The sequence below is a fragment of the Opisthorchis viverrini genome, assembly GCF_000715545.1.
Source record: "Opisthorchis viverrini unplaced genomic scaffold opera_v5_668, whole genome shotgun sequence".
NCBI lineage: Eukaryota > Metazoa > Platyhelminthes > Trematoda > Opisthorchiida > Opisthorchiidae > Opisthorchis > Opisthorchis viverrini.
In genome coordinates this window covers 3,636-25,108 of record NW_008752314.1, presented here as the reverse complement: position 1 = coordinate 25,108, position 21,473 = coordinate 3,636, and the positions used below count along the sequence as shown (strand labels likewise).

Here is a 21,473-nt window from a genome sequence, read left to right as displayed (position 1 = left end):
TTATGGCCGAGTTACGCTGTACCTGAACTGACCTCGGCTGCTACCGCCCTATCTGCTTCTTGACGGAGCCTGCTATACGTAAACAATGTATATATATATATATATATATATTTATATAAAGCCAACTCTCCAAGTACGGATGGTCCTACTGATCTCTTCTGACTTCGGGTCTGCGTGAGGTCGAATAGCAGTTAAAGCCGGCTCTATGAAATCCGTCAGACGGCTCCAATACCACATTTACACACAGGACAAAATCACCGCCGCAAAATCTCCTCAAAATATCAAAATAATACAAGTAGCTCGGTGGGAGAATAATTGGCACGATGACTGAACTTTTCATCTGATAATTCGTCACTCGACGAGCCGGTTAACCCGTGAGCGCTTAATGTGAATTCCTTGACTGGAGATTGAAAGGTGCTATATCCTGTTTAAATGCGAGCCACTCATACCACCGATAAGACTCTCTTGGCCAAACTTTTAGATCTTCAACTACTGTTCAGGAAATTGCAAGCACGAATTTCCCCTTAGATTTGTGAGATTTTTGTGATGATAATGAATCGAAGCTTTTCTAACTGATGAACAAGGCATGCAGGATGCATGTCTTTCTACCATAAAGCTCCGAAGAGCTTTCCAGGACTAGTCTAGTCCTACATTAACAAACTCCTTAAAATCCAAGACTAATGGGCTCAACGTCTACTAGGTTTTCCACGACAGTTTTTGGAAAATTGAAAACTACTGTCGACTGCCCTCAACTAGTCTAATTTCTTGACATAATTCTACTTATTTGTCAAACCAGAAAATCACATTGGCGCTTTTCTGTGATCCCAATATTTTTTTGTCTGTGATTGATGTTATACATGACTTTTTCCTAGCATTATTTTGGTGATTAATTTTATTTTTGTCAGCCCATTTTACTTCTGTGTTTCAAACTAATTTCGAGCTGCGTAGTTGCAAGGAAATATTGGTATAATTCAATCCGAACAAGTCTAAAGGCCTGCACTATAGTTATAGCTTGTTTTGTAGTTTTTCAACAATTGTTTGACGTAAATAAGATGACGTATTATTCTTAAGGTTACAGTATTACACTGTTTACCGTCATTTTCAACCTTCGTTCAGCTTGTCTACCCGCCGTTTTGTGGTACAACAAGTGTAAACCTCCGTATTGATTTACATGATAAAACACACACAGACACTAAAAAAACTTACACTCGGTTGTCGGCATATACCTCCAAAGGACTAGGAATAGATGCTCCGCGATATTCGGCTCCTTTGTTGGATTTATTACAAGGTTTCGTCAAAATCTTCAACGCTGTCTCACTTCGCGTGCTCGATGGACCTACCAATTCATGTTCTGGCCATGAGAGAAACTGAAAAAGGGACACTGATAATAAAGCATCCAGTCTGAGCACACTGAATTTGATTCCAAAAATAAATTGATCTTGAAAATAAATAACTAATTTAGTGGGTTGCATACATTACCTGCAGCTCAAAAATTACATAAGGTTTTAGGTCGTTTGGGTCGAACTGCTTTACGTAGTATGATGAACCAAGCGTAAAGCAGTGAACAGAATTGGGTTTCACTGGAACTAAACTATGCGTTTTTCAAACCTAATTTACTCATCTTGAACGGATTGTTTGACCTTTCGAAACTAAGGCACAAGTGAGTCAAATACTTTCCACGTGAGTAAAATCATATGTATATGCTAAGCTAAAGCAAGCTTTTCAGGCCTGGAGGATACCTGCAGAGTATTGTACTTTTCAGATTCTGTTTGTCATTATCATTTGAGATCATGTCGTATAATTCTACAAGTGGCTAGCTGAAATCCCGACAACCATGCATACCTAGTAATACCTTGACTGATAGTGAGCCATCAGCGAATTCAACTAGATATGACTATGATATTTAAAGGAAACGATCCTTTGACACCTTAATTATTTGTCCACGTAGAACCTCGGGATATTTTTGAAGTTGTGTGTCCACCTGAAGGAAATCATAAGCTAGGTATTCATCTTAAGCTTGGCTGAAACTGCCATTCATGTTGATTTCGTATATAAATGAGTTTTACATAAATTGTGGGTTGTTTAAGCAATGCGAATAACCAGCTGCTCTAAACACAGTGAAACTAGCTGTCAGATGTTGGTGAAATTTGACCAAACCTACCGTACTACTTGCTGGAAGTGATGCAAGCAAACCTTCATCTCCGGCCGCAAGTGAAGCCCATTAATCCTTATACGGAAGACGATTGTAATAAGTCGTTGGTTGCATGAGTAGACATGAGGATTTTTAATGAAGATCCCTTCCAGTCAGTGGAATCAGCCTATGTGGAAGAGCTGAGAAGCACCATGCAGCTGTTTCATTCTTATTGAGAATGATCGGCAATGATACTTCAGAAAGTCTAGGGCCCGCGACCTCCCGGCTAGTGACTGAAACACTCACCTATTCGGCCATGAGTTCTTAATCAACAATGTGATCGGCCTGCCGTTAGACGGGATATAACGCCATGCATCCCTAAATAAAAGTATCCATACCAGTGGTCACACGCGCTGTCTGGTTTCTCAAGTAACGAACTTTCAGATGGAATTTTCATTCATCGAGTGTTTTGAGAATAAAACGGCTGTAAAGTCTTGGTATTTCAGCATAGATTGGTTTGACATGATCTCCGTTAGAAATGGTTTCCAGAAGGAGGAAATTAAAATCATAGTGATTGATTCTGCGGATGATCAACTACCTCAGTAGTCTCAAGTCAACTAAACGCAGTTTGCTGATTAATTCCTTGTTAGAAAGAACCACATCCGGACATTGGACTTGTGTAGTTAACTTCAGAAGGAAACGCAGCCTCATTTCAGTAATGCTGTTTCACTGGTCGACAATGGCCTGCGACGGGTTCCCATATTGCCTAAAGCGTATTCAGATCAACTTACACAAAGAATCGAGCTGTGAGTTCCAGATGAGTCGACAAACATACCTTTACGATCACCTCGTTTTGACTGCGCCTAATAGTCACTCTCGTTTGCTGACAACGTTTTGACAGGTAGGCCTCATCAGTCACGAGTTCTGCTTCGGATATGTATCGGTTCCCCTTCAGAAGTACCACACGTTGTTTCACCACCCGGCTGTCACGCGCGTGCACTGCACGGGAAGCAACCAGAATATAGGCGTTGGGTTCGGTCTTTTCTGTTCGCTGATCAAGTTTCAGTTGAATGATGCCCCCAAGCGCCTCACCACGTTCAGTGAGGGATACTTTGATCTGGCGGTGTATTGCGACAGTGACCTAGACATTTCGACGTAAAAGTAGGCTTTCGTGGAAACATTGAACTTTAAGATGATGATATTAAAGTTAATGGTGGCCATTTGTGTGGGTAAAAAACAGGTGAACTGATGAAACACAGATTTTTACGTGTAAGCATAAGAGATAAGATAAGCAAGATAAGTGAGGAAAACTGCACAGTAACACTTTAGTTGTCTTTCTAACAGACAGCTGGGGTGAATAAATGACTGGTTTTCTCAGACTGAACTCCATAGAAGGGAATACTTACAAGCTGGATATGAAATAGCACCGCCATTAGGAACAGTGTAAACACAGAAAGTGACCTTCCCTGATGTAGACCATAAGAACAATCGGTTAAACAATGTGCTACTTTATTCCGGACACCTCCTGAGTAACAGTGAATTCGAGAATATATTTCTGGTTTGCCGGTTCACTGACATTATAGACACACTCAAAATGGATTATCAGCTGGTCGTTTGTCCCCGTAACCAGTTTCAATATTGTGGTCTCAAACTTGCTAGCTTGCGGTTATTATTGTTATTACTAACCTAATAGCCTCGAACAATTTCGGAGAACGCGTTTACTTCAGCCACAAAGCGTAGCTTGAATAGATGGCACCGAATGAATATCTCATTCAGGAGAGCATTGACTAACTTGCTTACGATTAAAGTGTTTCAAGGCTGTTGATATTGTAGGGAGATCTGTGGCTTTTTAAACAAGCATTCTTCCTATAGACAATTTATGCTGGAAAGCAAAGAAGCAGCCGCTTAATCCCTACTAGAACTATAAGCAGTGCGCATCTCAGGAAACTCCAAGGAGTTTCGAACCCATGACCTTCAGGCGCTGCACTGTAGAAAGTATTCGTCCACCGGTAAAAAGCCTCTCATCCAGTATATTTTGAATCACCAGGTACGTCTGTGTATAATCTTTACAGACTAGGAACAAAAACGTTCCAAGAACTGACCGACATATGAATAATTAGATGAATGAGGGGTGCAAGAAATTTTGTGCTTCACTAACCAACCAGTCCCGCCATACATTGCTTTGATAAAGATTGTCAGGAAGGTCAGATTCCTGAAAATATCCCTAGAAGGCCCAAAGCCCACTGAGACTAACAAACTCCACCAAATTCTCAATAAGGAAGCCGTCAAGTTTCCAGGCCAGTCAATCACTCAATTCATTCAACAGAAGTCGATGAGGGTTCAGGCATGCCCTAAAAGCACGACCGAATATGACCAGCGTTCATAGAAGTACGGTCGATGTTGATGGGCGTTCAATAAAAGCTTATCAGACAGCGTGGATTAATGTCAAAACCGCCATTTGAATAGCGCGAGGCCGTTGTAACTTTTGGAATTACTTGTTTGCAATAAGGCTGTTACGTTCTTTGTTTGCGAGGCTTTTTTCCGACACAAGGCACTGCAACGAGGACAGCAGAGAGATATAACAACGATAAAGATAACTGTGAACACCATGTCGAAGCATAGTCTCACCCTAGTACAACTGACGGCCAGTTAGTATTAACCTTCTATCCAAGTTGAGAGCAGTTGCAGTGCGTTTCAACAGGAAGTACTGTCTCTGGAATTTATAACACGTGTCTACTTAGCTTTGCAAAAAGCTATTAGGCCGACTGATCAACATCAATAATCGCTGGGAGAATGATCTGAAGTGTTACTTTGAAACACCTCATCTTACCAATCGTTCTGAGTGCTCTTTCTGCCTGCCATTGCTTCGAGTATGTCGAAATAACGTGGCGGTTTAATATAACATATCGGCTGGCTTGGTTGTGAATTAAGCTTATGGAGGCTGGTAATAATCAGGTTAAGGTTGTTTATGGACAACACTTCCGTTGGTTCCTCAACTCTGAGACTACCAGGTGGCCATTGGAAGGGCGACTCTTGACAACAACAAATTTAGGTGGGTCTTGTAGTGTTCCTACTAAGTCATACAACTTCAGGAAGCCACCCCTAATATCATGTCACGGACCATTTTCTAAAGAGATTTCCGTCGAAATGCCCAGGATCATATGGTCATTAGCGCCACTTATCTGACTGCGGCTGGGTGTTTCTTATATTTCCGAATGGTACAAGGTGCAAATTCCGACAATCGTCTATCGATAGTACAACCTAAGCCACCAGTGTTCACAATTTTGGAATAACCTGTCCCATCTGTAGTTGTGGGTGTTGTATGAGGATAGACTTTTGAGAGACCGAACGCCGGCTTCACTAAGTACCCTGCTTCCGGTCACTGGCGTGTGAGGCCGAGCAGACAATAGAAACTCCATCATGAGCCCCGAAGAAGGGATTACTTTTAAAGTGTAATAAAATGACGTACTGAAAACAGAAGTGATACCGCTTTGGTTTTCTTGTTAATTCTCATTTACTAGCAGCTTCAGCAAAGGCGTAAACAATCAATTCATTATGAATGTCATCGTTGCTCATTAAGCGCCAGTATAGCCCAAGAAACAAACATTTTGTAGATAAGAGATAACTTACTTAAAAATTTTACTCAATCAGCGTTTTGGCCCTACTCACCTTGGTGTTTATATGTCCTGCTGTTCCTGGTTGCAACTGTAGTGTCTAACGCCTCACATATATACGCAAAATTCAACGTCTTCGGCATTAGACCACTTAAAACCATTATTTGAACAAGACGTATACATTTTTGAATGGATGTTCGTATACTCTTGACTTTGTCTTTTGAACCGTGGTACCTCTATCCTGCGCCGGACCAATACATGGAGTTGGTGCTGACTAAAAATCTTGTGGCCTCAAACCTAGTGATAAAAGCCGGAATACATTTGGAGGCTCAAAGTATACGAACGTCGTCGTCAGATTCGACGTCCATCATTGAACTTCTGGCGTGCGAATTGAAGTTGCTGGCCAACATCTGAACCCTTTTTGTGACCGGAGGGCAATGGAGGTTTTTGGAGGACGGAGATATGTATCGTGGGCAAGCCCTTGAGGCCAATCCAAATCTAGTGAAACGAAACGTTGGTAACCAAGTCGCTCAGCTCAACAAACGGGTCGAACGCCACAACCATGACTTTTAGCTTGCCAGCTGATGTGTAGGCAGGCTGACAACATTAGAAGTCTTTCAGTCTCCAGTGTTGTTGATTCAGTGTAAGTGATAGAACCATTATGGATCCTAAATATATTAGCTTGAAGACTTGTTGTCGTCTCCACGTCAGACTATCTCGTTCCCACAATGTGTGGTAAAATTTGATTGTGTGTCAAATCAGATTTCCTTCTGAAATTTACGATAGTTTGTACTAGGCAACTCCACACGATTAGCTTCCAAAAACAGGCGCATGGATGTGATTTAACAGAAACACGGAACGTAATTTGGGTCGGATACATGAAGTTAATACTTCTGTCCGGTGATCCTATGACAAAGTGGGATTTGGGCACCTAACCGATTTGGGCACTAAACTAGAATTTTACTGTGATTTTCGTGATCACTCAACCAACCTGATTTAGTGAACGCTCGGAAGTTTACCTTGGTCCCACGCTGAGCCATTCTTATCGTCCGCGAGGTCTGTTGATGGATACCTCGTCATCAACAATTTTCATTCAGGCGCCAAGCAGAACACGTATTCGGGCTATACCTCACGCTGAGCCATTCTTATCGTCCGTGAGGTCTGTTGATGGGTACCTCGTCATCAACAATTTTCATTCAGGTGCCAAGCAGAACACGTATTCGGGCTATACCTGCGTGCTTTCCTACAACCGATAACCTGTCCACTGTTTAGTTATTTTTTGTCTTCCGGATCTCTGGTGGTGGGGAAAAGTGAAGAACAGATTTCCCGTCTTTATCCACTGTTACTGTCACTCAAAATTCCATGTAAAACAAATGTGTGGAAGCTCCATCGTTGCTTCTACAATAGAAACTTTACGAAATGTTGCTGAAGCTAAACGGAATAAGACGAGGGCTTTATTTGCCTGCTATAACGGTGTAAAACTGATGTAAGAAGACTTCAGCTTCGTAAGATCCGGTTTCTGTTACATCGCAGGATGGTCGCAACCGAAGGGATGCAGTTTAAGATAAATAGTTAGGTCTGCAGAAATTCAAGAAAAACCGCGAATAGAAATAGAGTGGTGATGAAACACTTGGGACCATCGTGGCACGGAAGCTCATTCTTACGGAAGCTGATTTGATACACTGACAATCAAAAACTAAAGCTAGTCCTCCATGGGTCGTGTTAATAGCTGTGATTTTACTACTGAATGTACTTTATGATTTTAAATCCTCATTAACTCAGAAGGTGGACGCTTACCTATGTCCGTATTTTCTGACGCGTAGCTTTCAGCCCTTTCAGCGTTTCCGATCAGTCACTATCAGGTTTAATGCTGAAACAAGTAACTTGCTTGTAATAATCCGTTCCTAAGAGAAGCAGAGATTTTCAAAACGTACAGAACACTGGCGCTTGTAATAGCTAAGCGAGTAACTCAACAAAAAAGACTCACCTCACACAATCCGTCAAAACATTGTTTTTCTATGACACAGTCCTGCTTTTTATCATCGTGGAAGGTAATTTTCTCAACATCATCCATTCCAGAGTTCACAAACACGGCAGTGAATCCATCAGAAGGGTAGAATGGTAGTTTTCCGGGATCCATATCTTCAGAATCTAGGTTAGTAACGGTGTATTTTAAAATAAGGTGGACGTCAGGGGTAACCAATAGAGAAAAAATAATAATGAAGAGCTCACCGACGTAGTTACCCAAAGCCTTAACCCCACTGAGAGTCTAAATGCTTAATAATTTTTCAACTATGGTAGCAAAATCCTGACTTCATTTAGCTGAACAGTTTTGAGTTGGCTGCTAACCCGTCAGCAGAATGAAAAATTTCTCATTTTTTGTGTCAGTCACTTTTATCTTACTACTTTCTGTCTAAATGGCGTCTGTATTGACCTGAGGACACATAATCAAGACCCGGCTTGGTGGCTGAACGGTTTATTTCGTTAGACTGTTGTGGCCAACTTTACAGGCTACAACTGCCGACCTAGTAAAGAGAAGTGGTTGGATCCACGAACGGATGTAGTTCGAAAATCCATTGTGGGCTTCAACAAACGGTCGCATTAGCTCACGAATTTGGTTCTGACAGGAACTCAAGTAATTTCAGCTGAATCTCTAATTTATGATCGTTTGCTTTAAATGAATGTGCTGAACGAGGCAACTCGCGTTTCAGCTACTACGATGTTCGAGGCGCTACCAGACGGAATACATTGCTCTTACGGAGGCTGGAAACACTGACGTCCCATATACGGTTTCGACCTTGTTGGGAATCATCAGGTTGGCGCCGTCACCAAGTTTTCCTCGACCTTATATTCCAGTTGAACCAGCAATAGACATATTTCGACAAATACTATCACTTGCACACAAATTAGGTTTTAACAGAAGGCTCAGCTGAATACAACTGAATTTCTCGTTTATGGTAAGATTTGGGGCAATTTGGACACTGTCCGTACATGATGAGCCCTAAGAAAAGTTAAACATATTGTGGACTGTCGAACCACTGAATGGTCCGTTATGTCTGGACAATCCATTGTTGCCTTTTAAATGTGCATGCATTGGGATTTCTGTAATAGTCAAACCTGAATAACACAGTCCACCTCTGGAAGTAACCGTGCGTTTGGAATATCCCCAGGGGTGTGTAGATGAATGATAAATTCCTCAATGGTGATAGCCATTTGCAAAAATGGAAATTCCGATAAATAACACATTTATATCAGAAAGATAATAACGATTAGAGATAAGGAAACAAAATCACACTCTTTTTAGGCGTTAAATTCCGGAAAACACGCAAGGTTGTACAAGGCGATTAATCAGGCTAACCTTTTGCAATTCACATGGTTTGTCTCTGTTTCCTCTAGGAGTGTGACGATACGTTTTTTGATCCACTGACCACGAGAACTATATACAGAAATTTGATCACTAGTAACTGAGGTTCCACGGTTGGTGACTCTCTACTTGAGTTTGATATGAGTGAAGCAGGAGTGAACCAATAATTATACTATGGGAACGAATGTGAACCACATCACAGAAACCAGGATGGAGGCAGTGGCGTCCCATTTGTGGTCCAAAGGTATGGTGATTAAGTCTCCTCCACGGGCTTAACTTTAGAAGCGCAATTGTTGCTCCTGTGATGCGCACGCACTCTTTATGATTTTTCATAAAGGTCTTTTGGATGGACAAGATGCTTCTTGGTTGCGAAATTGGATTACCATAGTTGAGGTCTATATGGGATTTGATCAGTGCTCCCAGAAGTGAACACTGTTTCATTATTCCACTCGGACCACCTAGTCAAACTCAATTTCATATCTGCCTGTAAGTAACGGACATTAACCAAACACCAGAGAAGGCATGTCATTCTGGGCAAAACACAGGCTCCTGCCACCAATTCGACTAACCTGGTTGACACTTTATGCTACGCTAGTGTCAACTATGTGCAACAGTCATACTTGCCTGCCAATATGTCAACAAAGATGGGGCTTTAAATGGAATCAACATCAGTGAAACACATAGAAAAAAGGTAGGTAGGCTCTGAATTGAAATTTTATCTTGTAATTTAAGCTTATTTGTGCTGAAAAGCTGTCCCGCATCTTGCTTATTGGGAATCATCAGCAGTGCGCAGCTCGAGAGAGATTTCAAACCAGCCGCCTCCCAGCAAGCAGTCTGAACACTTAGCCGTTCGAACCCCCGTCCTTCAATCACATGGTCAGGGATTGACCACCTTCTCAAGTGACGACCCCACTGGGAGTTCCACTTACCTTGTGAAATTATTCGTCTTGTAGGCTACTTATAAATCGACAGAGTTTTAAAAACTGAAATTATGACCAACCAGGAACGATCAACATCTGTAATTGTAGGATGAATTAAAAACATCAATTTTGCGATTTTTATCGTATCTGTGTGCAAATAAGCTGAAGTTTCATTTGTACCGCAGTGTTATCTCTCACCAGCTGTGTATCTTTTCGAAAACTAGATTACACAGCGAGAAATAGCTTCCACATTTTACTTCACTATTGGCTAATCCTAGTCATATTCGAATCCGCCGCTATGATCTCATTTGCATCGTTCGGTTTTTCTCTCATTTTAAAAGTCGGTTATTCAAAGGTCAAACCCTCCTAAAAATGAATGACCTAAGAAATGTCTTAAAATACTAGGAAAATCCGACAACAGTAACTACTGTCCTGGATCATCCAAAATTAATTTTGTTTACGGCCTGGCAGTTAGTAGAACGGAAAACAAAGCTTTCAGCAGTGTTGTCTTCTTACCGGTGAAGTCGTCACTCCCTCCAGCACAGTATGGAGCTCGGTATTTCTCGGCATCTGTTATGGTCTTTTTTCTGTGTGCATTAAAGTGGAAAATAAAGGTGGGTAGATAACCAACTTTAACATGAACAAAAAAGCACCTAAACGGATCGTCCCTTCTGACTCCTTAAACTCTTTAAATTAAGTTACTGATGTTTAGATGTGCTAGTGCATCACATCGTAACCGGGAATCTTAAGGGAAGTTAAAACTTGATGCTTCCGGAGTTTGCTGACGGATTTCCAAGTCTGTTTGACCCTACATCACTTGACTGAAGATCTCCGCTTGGCGCCCTGCTTTCTGCCAAGCTACTACACTCTGTTATGTCAGAGCATTAAAGAAGGTGCTCTGACGATTGGTTATTCACGTTGCTTTCATTAGTTTACGCTTAACAATTCTTATCAATGCAGTACCAAACTAATGATCGAAACGTTTGTCACTAACCGGATCCAAACGAGTTCCTTTGAGCGCAACATTTTAGAGAATAGTGCATACGGCTCACTTTCGAGTGTCACTCTATGCTTCATGTCGTATGGGTCACCGAGATCGGGCTCCAGCAATCGCTCCATCATTTTGCAGTCAAACGATTCAAACTGGAGAGGAAAAGGATAATAAATAAAATTTCATGGACCGCGTAATCTCCAGCGAACATTGGGCCACCGTGATTTCTTGTTGGTATCAGGTCATCGCACCATAGATCTGACGAGATGAGCCAAAATCCAGGTGATTTTTTTCACCCGGGTCATTCAGTAGGAGCTTTTGGCAACGATGGTTATAACTGACAAGGAAATTACCCCCTACTCTGTTTGATTACTTTGCACAAGGCATAAGGGAGATTAAATATGTAGAATGCTATAAAAGTGATCGGTATATGCCACTCCTTGGACACTCTGTGTTCCATTCCCACCCTCAATCGACCTCGCAGTGGCGCCACATCACCCGTCGGGGGTAAGACCCCAGTGAGTGTGTCAATTACATAAGTTCCTTATGATATACGTTGTCGGAATAATTCCGGGGAGCGACTCTTTTGGTTTTCTTCCTTTTATCAATGTAACCCTTAAAATGAAGCCTTTATTAGAGTATCACTCTCTCAGAAACTAATTTCGCCTAACTTATGAAGTCCAAGCTGGTAACTGTTGGGCTATAAGCCATGTTGTAATTACAGTAGTATGGTTCAAGTATTTGCCAAAAGATGAACTTCATAGCATTTTAAAACACTTGTGCTTACGATATCTGGGCAGCTGTTAGATACAATCCTGAAAAACAAACTTTTATGTCTCGGATGCTGACCTAATGTGCTTCCCCCCGGAAAACTTGCAGTAGAAGGGGATCCGTTGAAATAAGGAAAATTCCAGTCAGTCTTATTCTAGGCGTCTTATTAAATGTTCATCATTGCTAGATAGTGTTTGGGGTCCCTAATATTTTAGCTGTAGTGAAGGCTCGAAGAGTCTGGCCTTTTCGAATCAAAAATCGAAGTCGTAGTATGCCTTTACCCGTATAAAGTGGGAACTTTTTCTAGCTGTTTGAAGAGCAGCTGGTCAAAATGGTCAAATAGCCCTGTCAAATGTGTTAACCTAGGTTCTGCGTAACCTAATGATCCCTCGGACCAGGGGTAGAATTTAAGTTTCAGGCTTAAGTGAAGATAAGCAAAACGCAGTTCTGTGTGAGGTAGCATTGGATATCATGGTCAAAACAAACAAGTGTGATAAATGAACAATTTGTTCATCTACCAAAAGCCTGTCAGCTCTCCTTCTTGAACACCGGTTATCACTACAACGGCTGGCTAAGTTGCCTCTCCTATCATGCACTTGTTATACACCATAAAATAGCCTCTGACTTTAGTGTGGAAAAACTTGTATAGTCAGAATACTGGAACTTACGTTACGGGCAACAAATGTGAGCTTTACGGAGATTTTCACAAACCCATGGCCTGGTGGTTTATGTGTGAAGCGGTCATCACCCTGCAGAGAGTACTGCGGAATCTTATCTGTAATTAGAGAACGTTCGATGAGGGAATTCAGGCAACTTTCGAATGGTTTAACTTTTTTCGACTGGTTGAACGCATTTATGCCTGAAGTATTGTTAGAATTCCCCTGGTTAATCTGATATCAGCTAGTTGAGCAGCCCCTCATGGCAATAAGATGACTCTAAATGCATTGTTAAAAAAAGTTAGCTGTCTAGTTCCTAAGATCTCTCTGCTTATCCTACAAAGTTGCTAAGAAGGACAGACGCCAACACAAGTGATTCTTGATAAATCTTCTCAAGTCCAAAGAATATGCACTTATTTAGAGGTGTGTGGCCCATTCTCATGAACCCCGATCATCACATTCACAGAAGTTTCTGGAGTATTGCCACATACGGTCTTCAGGCGTTTCATGCACCTCGCATTTCCTCTACATTTTCAGGGTTCTGCATTTGTCAAACTTCCCGGTTGGTGTGAATAGTTATTTTGTCTACCCGGTCGTCCACTAACGGAAGGTCCGCGGTGCGAACCCAAGTCTGAATCGCTGCTGACCAGGCTTGTCGGCCCTCGTGCTTCTTTCGGACAACACTGCGGCTGCACACCGGCAGGGTGCCTAAAATAATCCAGTCCTGGTAAGTTATCCACTGAAACCCTGGGTGCAAGTCGTAGATGCGACGTGATGCATGTGAGAAGTTGGCTGTTGCTAGGTCTGTAAGGCCAACAGTGGAATGGCGGAATATGATTGACAGATAGCTGGGACTGTCAGCCCACAATACAATGAGGTATAGAGACGTCAATCAATGGTTCATGCTACAGGTGAAGCCAACCTATGTCAGGAAGCCTTCCGTTATTCTAGAGCTGCTTCAACTTTTTTGAAAATCATCAACAGTATGCACCTCATAGTTACATAGGGAGACCTGTTGTTACTGGTATCAGTATACTTATACTTCCATAGCTAGCTACTTGTCGAACCAACTACCAGATACTCGATACGCAGTTAAAAAGTAACATTAATTGCTAGCCCTTGCAAAATTACAGGTCGTTCCGAGTAGGATAACGACTTAGTGAAGTGCACTCGTTGATAAATCAAATTGGCTCTAGCTGGAGACTCAGCTGAATCCCAGCTGAATATGATGAGCAAAGCCCGAATCATGATTCCATTGATATAATATTCGAGATATTGCAGTCTTTTTTCTTGACGGAACTCAATGGTCCGCCTCAAGAAAGGCGAAACTTGTGGCAAGGTGCCGAAGGGTCTTCAACAGCCTTATTGGTAGTGTGCATCATGGGGAGACATCTTCCTCATAGCAGGGTTGTCGATGCTATTGTTGGACTTATGTCAGAACACCACTTCGATGTAACCGAGTGGCATTGGGACCTCCGCCATGTTCTAGTTCGATTGCCTTATACTATGTTGGCAGTGATTTAAAGAGCTTTCTTGGAGAGCAAAGTGTAGGGTCAGGTAAGAACAGTTGAACATCACTTCCAATTGGTTGATATAGATGTCTGGCTGTGTATAATGTTCTATTTGGTGCTCCCTGATAAATGCTGGTATCCAGGTCTTTATTGCAACTTAGCGTAGAGTAAACTCTAATTACGTATAAATATACATATGCATGAGTGTATTTTTCGACAGCCACAGAACTTATTGCAAACTCTTTAGACTTGATTACACTTGGAAAATGATTGATCACCTTTTGCGGAAGATGAAAGTAATACTGAAAGCATTGGGAATGTTGAATCGCAACTATGGGATGAAAGAGCACTACTGATAACAGCAGTGGAGTTTGCCTAAATTAGTTTGTAGATAGCCGAAAACCACAGTCACCTGTATACTTGAATGGATACAATCAAGACCTACCTTCATGCTTATCCATTTCAACATAATCTTCTTCAGTTGAATGATGGTTCGGTTGCCGAATCTTCGGATCTGAAACGACAATTAAGTTCGCATTTGAAATGTACAGCTTCTTTAACCGACCTTTTTCAAATTACTTGGTGAACTGGAACCAAAAGTACGCAGAAATCTGTTTATATCTTTAATCAGCCTAAACCAACATGAAGCTATGCATCATCCAAATATGGTTTGAAAAATCCAGCTGGAAAGCCAATATTTTGTGAGATAAGCGAAATAATTTCTTCTAGTTGACTAGCTTTATGTAGTCTATTCATCTGAAGAAAGCGCCGTGAACCGCGTATTGTGAAGAACAACTTATGCTGCAGTGCTCTTCACCGTGATTCCATGAAGTTGGTAATTGTATGGTAGACTGGCAATATATTCTCGAACACATAGCAATTTACCTGTTTAGTAAAGACATCTGTACGCAAAAGGGAACCCCCAGAAATCACAAAATTGTTGATAGCGTGGATACGTTTTGGAAGTTTTCGATAGAGTTTCCGCCGTGTAAGGGAGGCCAATCAGTAGTCAAAAGCCGAAGACTGTTGTATAGCTGTTTCATCCTTATTGCGAACAATCAGCTGTGCGCGGGTCATGAAGCTCCCGCAGGAAGTTTTGAACGCACTACCTGCCGTCTGTCAGATTGAACACAACCGTTCGACCACCAGCGACTGGTCAGCACTGTGACCAACTCGCGGCTAGATTGGATATAACGTCACCCATTGTTCAAACACGGAAACCACATCACGTGTTTGCTTGCTGAGTGGATACATGGACTTGGACTTCTCACATGGAAGTTTCACTCCTCTGATTTTTTTCATCTGAATTACGTATGGATCGTCAATGGTGTGAAATTTGGACGACCATGTGTTCAGCTACCAGACAAACGTTAATAGAATGGGGGAAAGAGAGACCTACGTGAAACTCAAGACCTTAGTTTAATGCAAGTAAGAGTGAAATGTCTGCATTCTCGAAGAGGACTGTGTCAAAGTCCGAGGTATTTGTCGTAGCAGCTTTCACCCATTTCTGATATCAACACAGTTAAGCCCTAAGCTGAGCACAATTGGGAAAGCCTTCATTACGATGGATCACTGTATATGGAATATCTAGATTTCCAAACTGCATCAACTACAGCTGTTGGATTATTCAGGGCATTTTCATTTGCAAGTAACATATAACCGAAAATGCTTAGCTGATTTTCAAGAGCTCTTGTTCAATTTTCAAGAAAGTGCCGACAAAAAATTGGATGCACCTGAAACCTTTAACTCTAAGATAGGCTTTCGTATTTAGCCTTAGGTTGGTCGACATAGCACCGCTGGACGAATGCGTGACACAAAACATGCGTTCTGCAGGATGTAGACGATGTGCACATGGGGGTCTGACTCTCGGGGATGTCAAACACCTTTCAGAGCTTCGGCGCAGAGGGCACAGTAACTGCCAAACGCGGTTGAGTTAATATGCCTTGTGCAACAGTTCCCTTGGTGAGTGCACACGATTATCATAACCCTGTTTACAACAAAACAACTGTCACAAGATTTGTCCCTTCAAAGTCGTAAGTCGTTGCCACTAAATTAAACAAGAGGCTGGCTGTCAGTGAAACCCTCAAGTTTTCCTTCGTGTGTTATTCGTCATTAGGGGAACCGTGTGACGTATTAATAATATGGCAAAATTCAGTCGAAAAATACAGATATCCCTTAAATTTGGAATTCGCTAACTATGACCGTAACATTGAGAAAGTTATTGAAATCCTATTCCGAAAAGTATCTAGAAGCCGCTACGTATTGAGCAATGTGTGAAATGTGTTTTGGTTAGAACTGACCATATTCATGCGTGCTTTACCGCCTTCTACAAACAGCAACGCAAGAATGAGATTGTCCAACGCTCAGGCTACAAAAATTTCAGAGAAGAAATTAAAAGGCTGCTTTTGACTTCAGATTCACTGTTTTAGAAATATCAGTACTAAACTATCCATGGAGCTCGCAAAGTGATTTAACAGTCATCCTGGTAGGAAAATAAGCCACTTCAAACTTTGCGTTACTATAAAACTTCCTCCAAATACCATCAAAAGAGTAGGATAGCGCACGCTTTGAAACAAAGGTTTGGTACGGGTAAGTCTTAGCTTTTGTAGAAGAAAGCCCGATTCGTTGTTCAATGACTGATTAAGTGTTAAAAACTTGCTTCTGTTAGGCAGCATCTACGGCTGGTAAAACTTAGAATCCATTTATGCAGGATGATTTAGGCCCTAGGAGTGGAAGAAACACAGTTTTGAGATACAAGCTTGATGAATGTTTGAGAAGGTTCCAGAAGAAAGAAGTGAAGATAAAAAACTACTGAAAAAAAACAATAAGAAGACATAAAAAAGACAGCAAATAAAAGGAAGAAAAATATCCTCGGATCCAAGCGGAAAAATATCTAGCCGCACGAAATTTTACAAAAAAAAGAAAACCCAAATACCGTAGAGAAAAACAGGAATAAGCTGCAGAAGTTTGCCTTCGTTTGAGTAAAAAACCCAAGAGAGGCCATAAGCGAAAGAAGAAAAACAAACAAAACATTAGGAGAAAAAAGTAAAGTAACAGAAAGGAAACGGAAAGGCAAACATGAAAAAAATTATAATGGACAAAAAGAACAGAAAGAATGAAAACAAAAACAAAAAAGGAAAACAACAAAAACAGGGGGAAAGGGAAAAAATAGTCAGATTTAGGATATCAGAGAGATCATTAACGAGACAAAAAGTGCTGACGGGAGCTTACCGGTTGCGTCTGTGCTGGCGCCGGTCCAGGCGCCCCTTTCAGAGCTTCGGCGCAGAGGGCACAGTAACTGCCAAACGCGGTTGAGTTAATATGCCTTGTGCAACAGTTCCCTTGGTGAGTGCACACGATTATCATAACCCTGTTTACAACAAAACAACTGTCACAAGATTTGTCCCTTCAAAGTCGTAAGTCGTTGCCACTAAATTAAACAAGAGGCTGGCTGTCAGTGAAACCCTCAAGTTTTCCTTCGTGTGTTATTCGTCATTAGGGGAACCGTGTGACGTATTAATAATATGGCAAAATTCAGTCGAAAAATACAGATATCCCTTAAATTTGGAATTCGCTAACTATGACCGTAACATTGAGAAAGTTATTGAAATCCTATTCCGAAAAGTATCTAGAAGCCGCTACGTATTGAGCAATGTGTGAAATGTGTTTTGGTTAGAACTGACCATATTCATGCGTGCTTTACCGCCTTCTACAAACAGCAACGCAAGAATGAGATTGTCCAACGCTCAGGCTACAAAAATTTCAGAGAAGAAATTAAAAGGCTGCTTTTGACTTCAGATTCACTGTTTTAGAAATATCAGTACTAAACTATCCATGGAGCTCGCAAAGTGATTTAACAGTCATCCTGGTAGGAAAATAAGCCACTTCAAACTTTGCGTTACTATAAAACTTCCTCCAAATACCATCAAAAGAGTAGGATAGCGCACGCTTTGAAACAAAGGTTTGGTACGGGTAAGTCTTAGCTTTTGTAGAAGAAAGCCCGATTCGTTGTTCAATGACTGATTAAGTGTTAAAAACTTGCTTCTGTTAGGCAGCATCTACGGCTGGTAAAACTTAGAATCCATTTATGCAGGATGATTTAGGCCCTAGGAGTGGAAGAAACACAGTTTTGAGATACAAGCTTGATGAATGTTTGAGAAGGTTCCAGAAGAAAGAAGTGAAGATAAAAAACTACTGAAAAAAAACAATAAGAAGACATAAAAAAGACAGCAAATAAAAGGAAGAAAAATATCCTCGGATCCAAGCGGAAAAATATCTAGCCGCACGAAATTTTACAAAAAAAAGAAAACCCAAATACCGTAGAGAAAAACAGGAATAAGCTGCAGAAGTTTGCCTTCGTTTGAGTAAAAAACCCAAGAGAGGCCATAAGCGAAAGAAGAAAAACAAACAAAACATTAGGAGAAAAAAGTAAAGTAACAGAAAGGAAACGGAAAGGCAAACATGAAAAAAATTATAATGGACAAAAAGAACAGAAAGAATGAAAACAAAAACAAAAAAGGAAAACAACAAAAACAGGGGGAAAGGGAAAAAATAGTCAGATTTAGGATATCAGAGAGATCATTAACGAGACAAAAAGTGCTGACGGGAGCTTACCGGTTGCGTCTGTGCTGGCGCCGGTCCAGGCGCCCTCGTCTGGCCGCGTCCTATCTGAGCTTGGTTCGGAACCGGGCCATTGCAGTCCTTCGTCAGAACCAGTGTGGGCTGCATAGAAAAGCCGATGGTAAAGCAGCTGCGATGAACATGATTGATACTCTATTCATCGCACTATTCATCATTCTGTTGTTTTAATATCCCAGATGGTGTATATGTACGCCAATTATGATGCATGCGTGCTACGTATTACGCTGTGCTGATTTCTCGGTTTTTGGTTGGTCTGGGTATACTGATATACCTGCGGAACCGAATTCTCATATTTTGATGTCGTGACTGGAACAGTTCATCATGCCTGCCGAAATGGAACGATTAGATGGTAATGCGACTGCGCGGGACGTAGAGGTTATTTGGAACTGCTCGACATATGGTGTCTCACAAAATCTGATGTGGATGATAAAAAACTCACGGCATATTTCCTACATTCTGCTGACTAGGGGGCGTATACGTTAATCAAGAATTTAGTATATCCTGAATCTCCGATCGATATTCCCTACAATGTATTGAATAAATAAGTTATGGAACACTTCAAACCGATTAACTTCGTAGCAACCGAAGGAACTAGGCTCAATATGTTGGCCCGCCCTCATCCTCAGTCGGTTCGTGATTTCGTATTGCAGCTGCAGACAAAGGCAGTCAAATGTGACTACGGTGCCCAATTGGAAGACCAACTGCATGATAGACTCATTGCTGGCATTCAACCGCCCGAATTACAGCAGAGGATGTTGCTCCGTCCATACAAAAAATTCCAAACTATTCGTCAAAATATGTGAGAAGTATGAGGGTGTGAAGCATGTAACGAAGCAGTGAATGTGATGAAGCAGGGTTGTTAAATTATTCTAAAAGAAATAATTCAAGGAGGCTGACGAACAACAAATTCAAACCTCGAACGAATTCTTGTGCCCCAAATTCATCAATGTCACTTCACAAATCGTAACTCTGCTTCGGTGGTCAAACATTTGAGAAATGTGTATCTTGTCGACGAAACCATTCTATTCATGCCCTCACAGGCAAGCGAAGTGTTTTATCTGCGGTAAAATGGGACACATTCAACTTGTGCGTAAGTCCAAAAAAGTGTGTCACTTAACTTCTGATCCAAACACTGAGGTGGAAGCATTAGCTGAAGACATCTCTACTCTCCCTCTATCTCTTTTGTCCAGGAATTCGTCACCTGTTTTTAAAACTTTGATATCCGCTTCTGGTCAAAAGCATAACTTCATTGTTGACACTGGTAATGTTGAGTTCATTATCCCACACTCAGATCTGACTGCATTCTATCCCAGTGTCGTGATGGTGCCTACGCATGTTAACACTCGCGGTATCACTGGACATTCTGTAACTCTAGTTGGTAGTTGCACGATTCCTGTGAGATTATCCCAAAGTCCCTCTATCGATTGTAATTTTTTGGTTTCAACCTCGGGACTATCGATTATCAGACTCAGCGTTCTGCGCTCAATGCGAACTAGTATCACTTACCTGACTTCTGTGAATGAACCTAAATAACTGATTCTTAAATGTTCTAAGGTCACAGGTGGCATGCAAATACCCAAGGTGAGACTCGAAGTTACAGGAGATCATATATTTTTTAAGAGACGAATTATTCCGTTTGGCTTACGGAAACCTGTTGGCCAGGCATTAAATTCAATGTATGCGAAGGGAATACTGACTCGTGTCGACTCATCGAATTAGGCATTTAGTATATCCTGAATCTCCGATCGATATTCCCTACAATGTATTGAATAAATAAGTTATGGAACACTTCAAACCGATTAACTTCGTAGCAACCGAAGGAACTAGGCTCAATATGTTGGCCCGCCCTCATCCTCAGTCGGTTCGTGATTTCGTATTGCAGCTGCAGACAAAGGCAGTCAAATGTGACTACGGTGCCCAATTGGAAGACCAACTGCATGATAGACTCATTGCTGGCATTCAACCGCCCGAATTACAGCAGAGGATGTTGCTCCGTCCATACAAAAAATTCCAAACTATTCGTCAAAATATGTGAGAAGTATGAGGGTGTGAAGCATGTAACGAAGCAGTGAATGTGATGAAGCAGGGTTGTTAAATTATTCTAAAAGAAATAATTCAAGGAGGCTGACGAACAACAAATTCAAACCTCGAACGAATTCTTGTGCCCCAAATTCATCAATGTCACTTCACAAATCGTAACTCTGCTTCGGTGGTCAAACATTTGAGAAATGTGTATCTTGTCGACGAAACCATTCTATTCATGCCCTCACAGGCAAGCGAAGTGTTTTATCTGCGGTAAAATGGGACACATTCAACTTGTGCGGAAGTCCAAAAAAGTGTGTCACTTAACTTCTGATCCAAACACTGAGGTGGAAGCATTAGCTGAAGACATCTCTACTCTCCCTCTATCTCTTTTGTCCAGGAATTCGTCACCTGTTTTTAAAACTTTGATATCCGCTTCTGGTCAAAAGCATAACTTCATTGTTGACACTGGTAATGTTGAGTTCATTATCCCACACTCAGATCTGACTGCATTCTATCCCAGTGTCGTGATGGTGCCTACGCATGTTAACACTCGCGGTATCACTGGACATTCTGTAACTCTAGTTGGTAGTTGCACGATTCCTGTGAGATTATCCCAAAGTCCCTCTATCGATTGTAATTTTTTGGTTTCAACCTCGGGACTATCGATTATCAGACTCAGCGTTCTGCGCTCAATGCGAACTAGTATCACTTACCTGACTTCTGTGAATGAACCTAAATAACTGATTCTTAAATGTTCTAAGGTCACAGGTGGCATGCAAATACCCAAGGTGAGACTCGAAGTTACAGGAGATCATATATTTTTTAAGAGACGAATTATTCCGTTTGGCT

The 21,473-nt window shown here is 41.4% G+C and overlaps 1 protein-coding gene across 1 annotated transcript in view; it reads right to left on the bottom strand.

Moving 5' to 3' along the window:
* Positions 1-10,604, bottom strand: part of T265_11924 (hypothetical protein) — a gene marked incomplete at both ends in the record, with an annotated part of 44,935 nt that extends 34,331 nt beyond the window's left edge. Inside the window, 4 exons of the mRNA XM_009178749.1 lie at positions 1,207-1,367; positions 2,967-3,272; positions 7,733-7,896; positions 10,546-10,604. Of these exons, the coding sequence (XP_009177013.1) occupies positions 1,207-1,367; positions 2,967-3,272; positions 7,733-7,885 (620 nt within the window). The remainder of the gene's footprint in view (positions 1-1,206; positions 1,368-2,966; positions 3,273-7,732; positions 7,897-10,545) is intronic.
* Between the last annotated feature and the right edge of the window lie 10,869 nt (positions 10,605-21,473).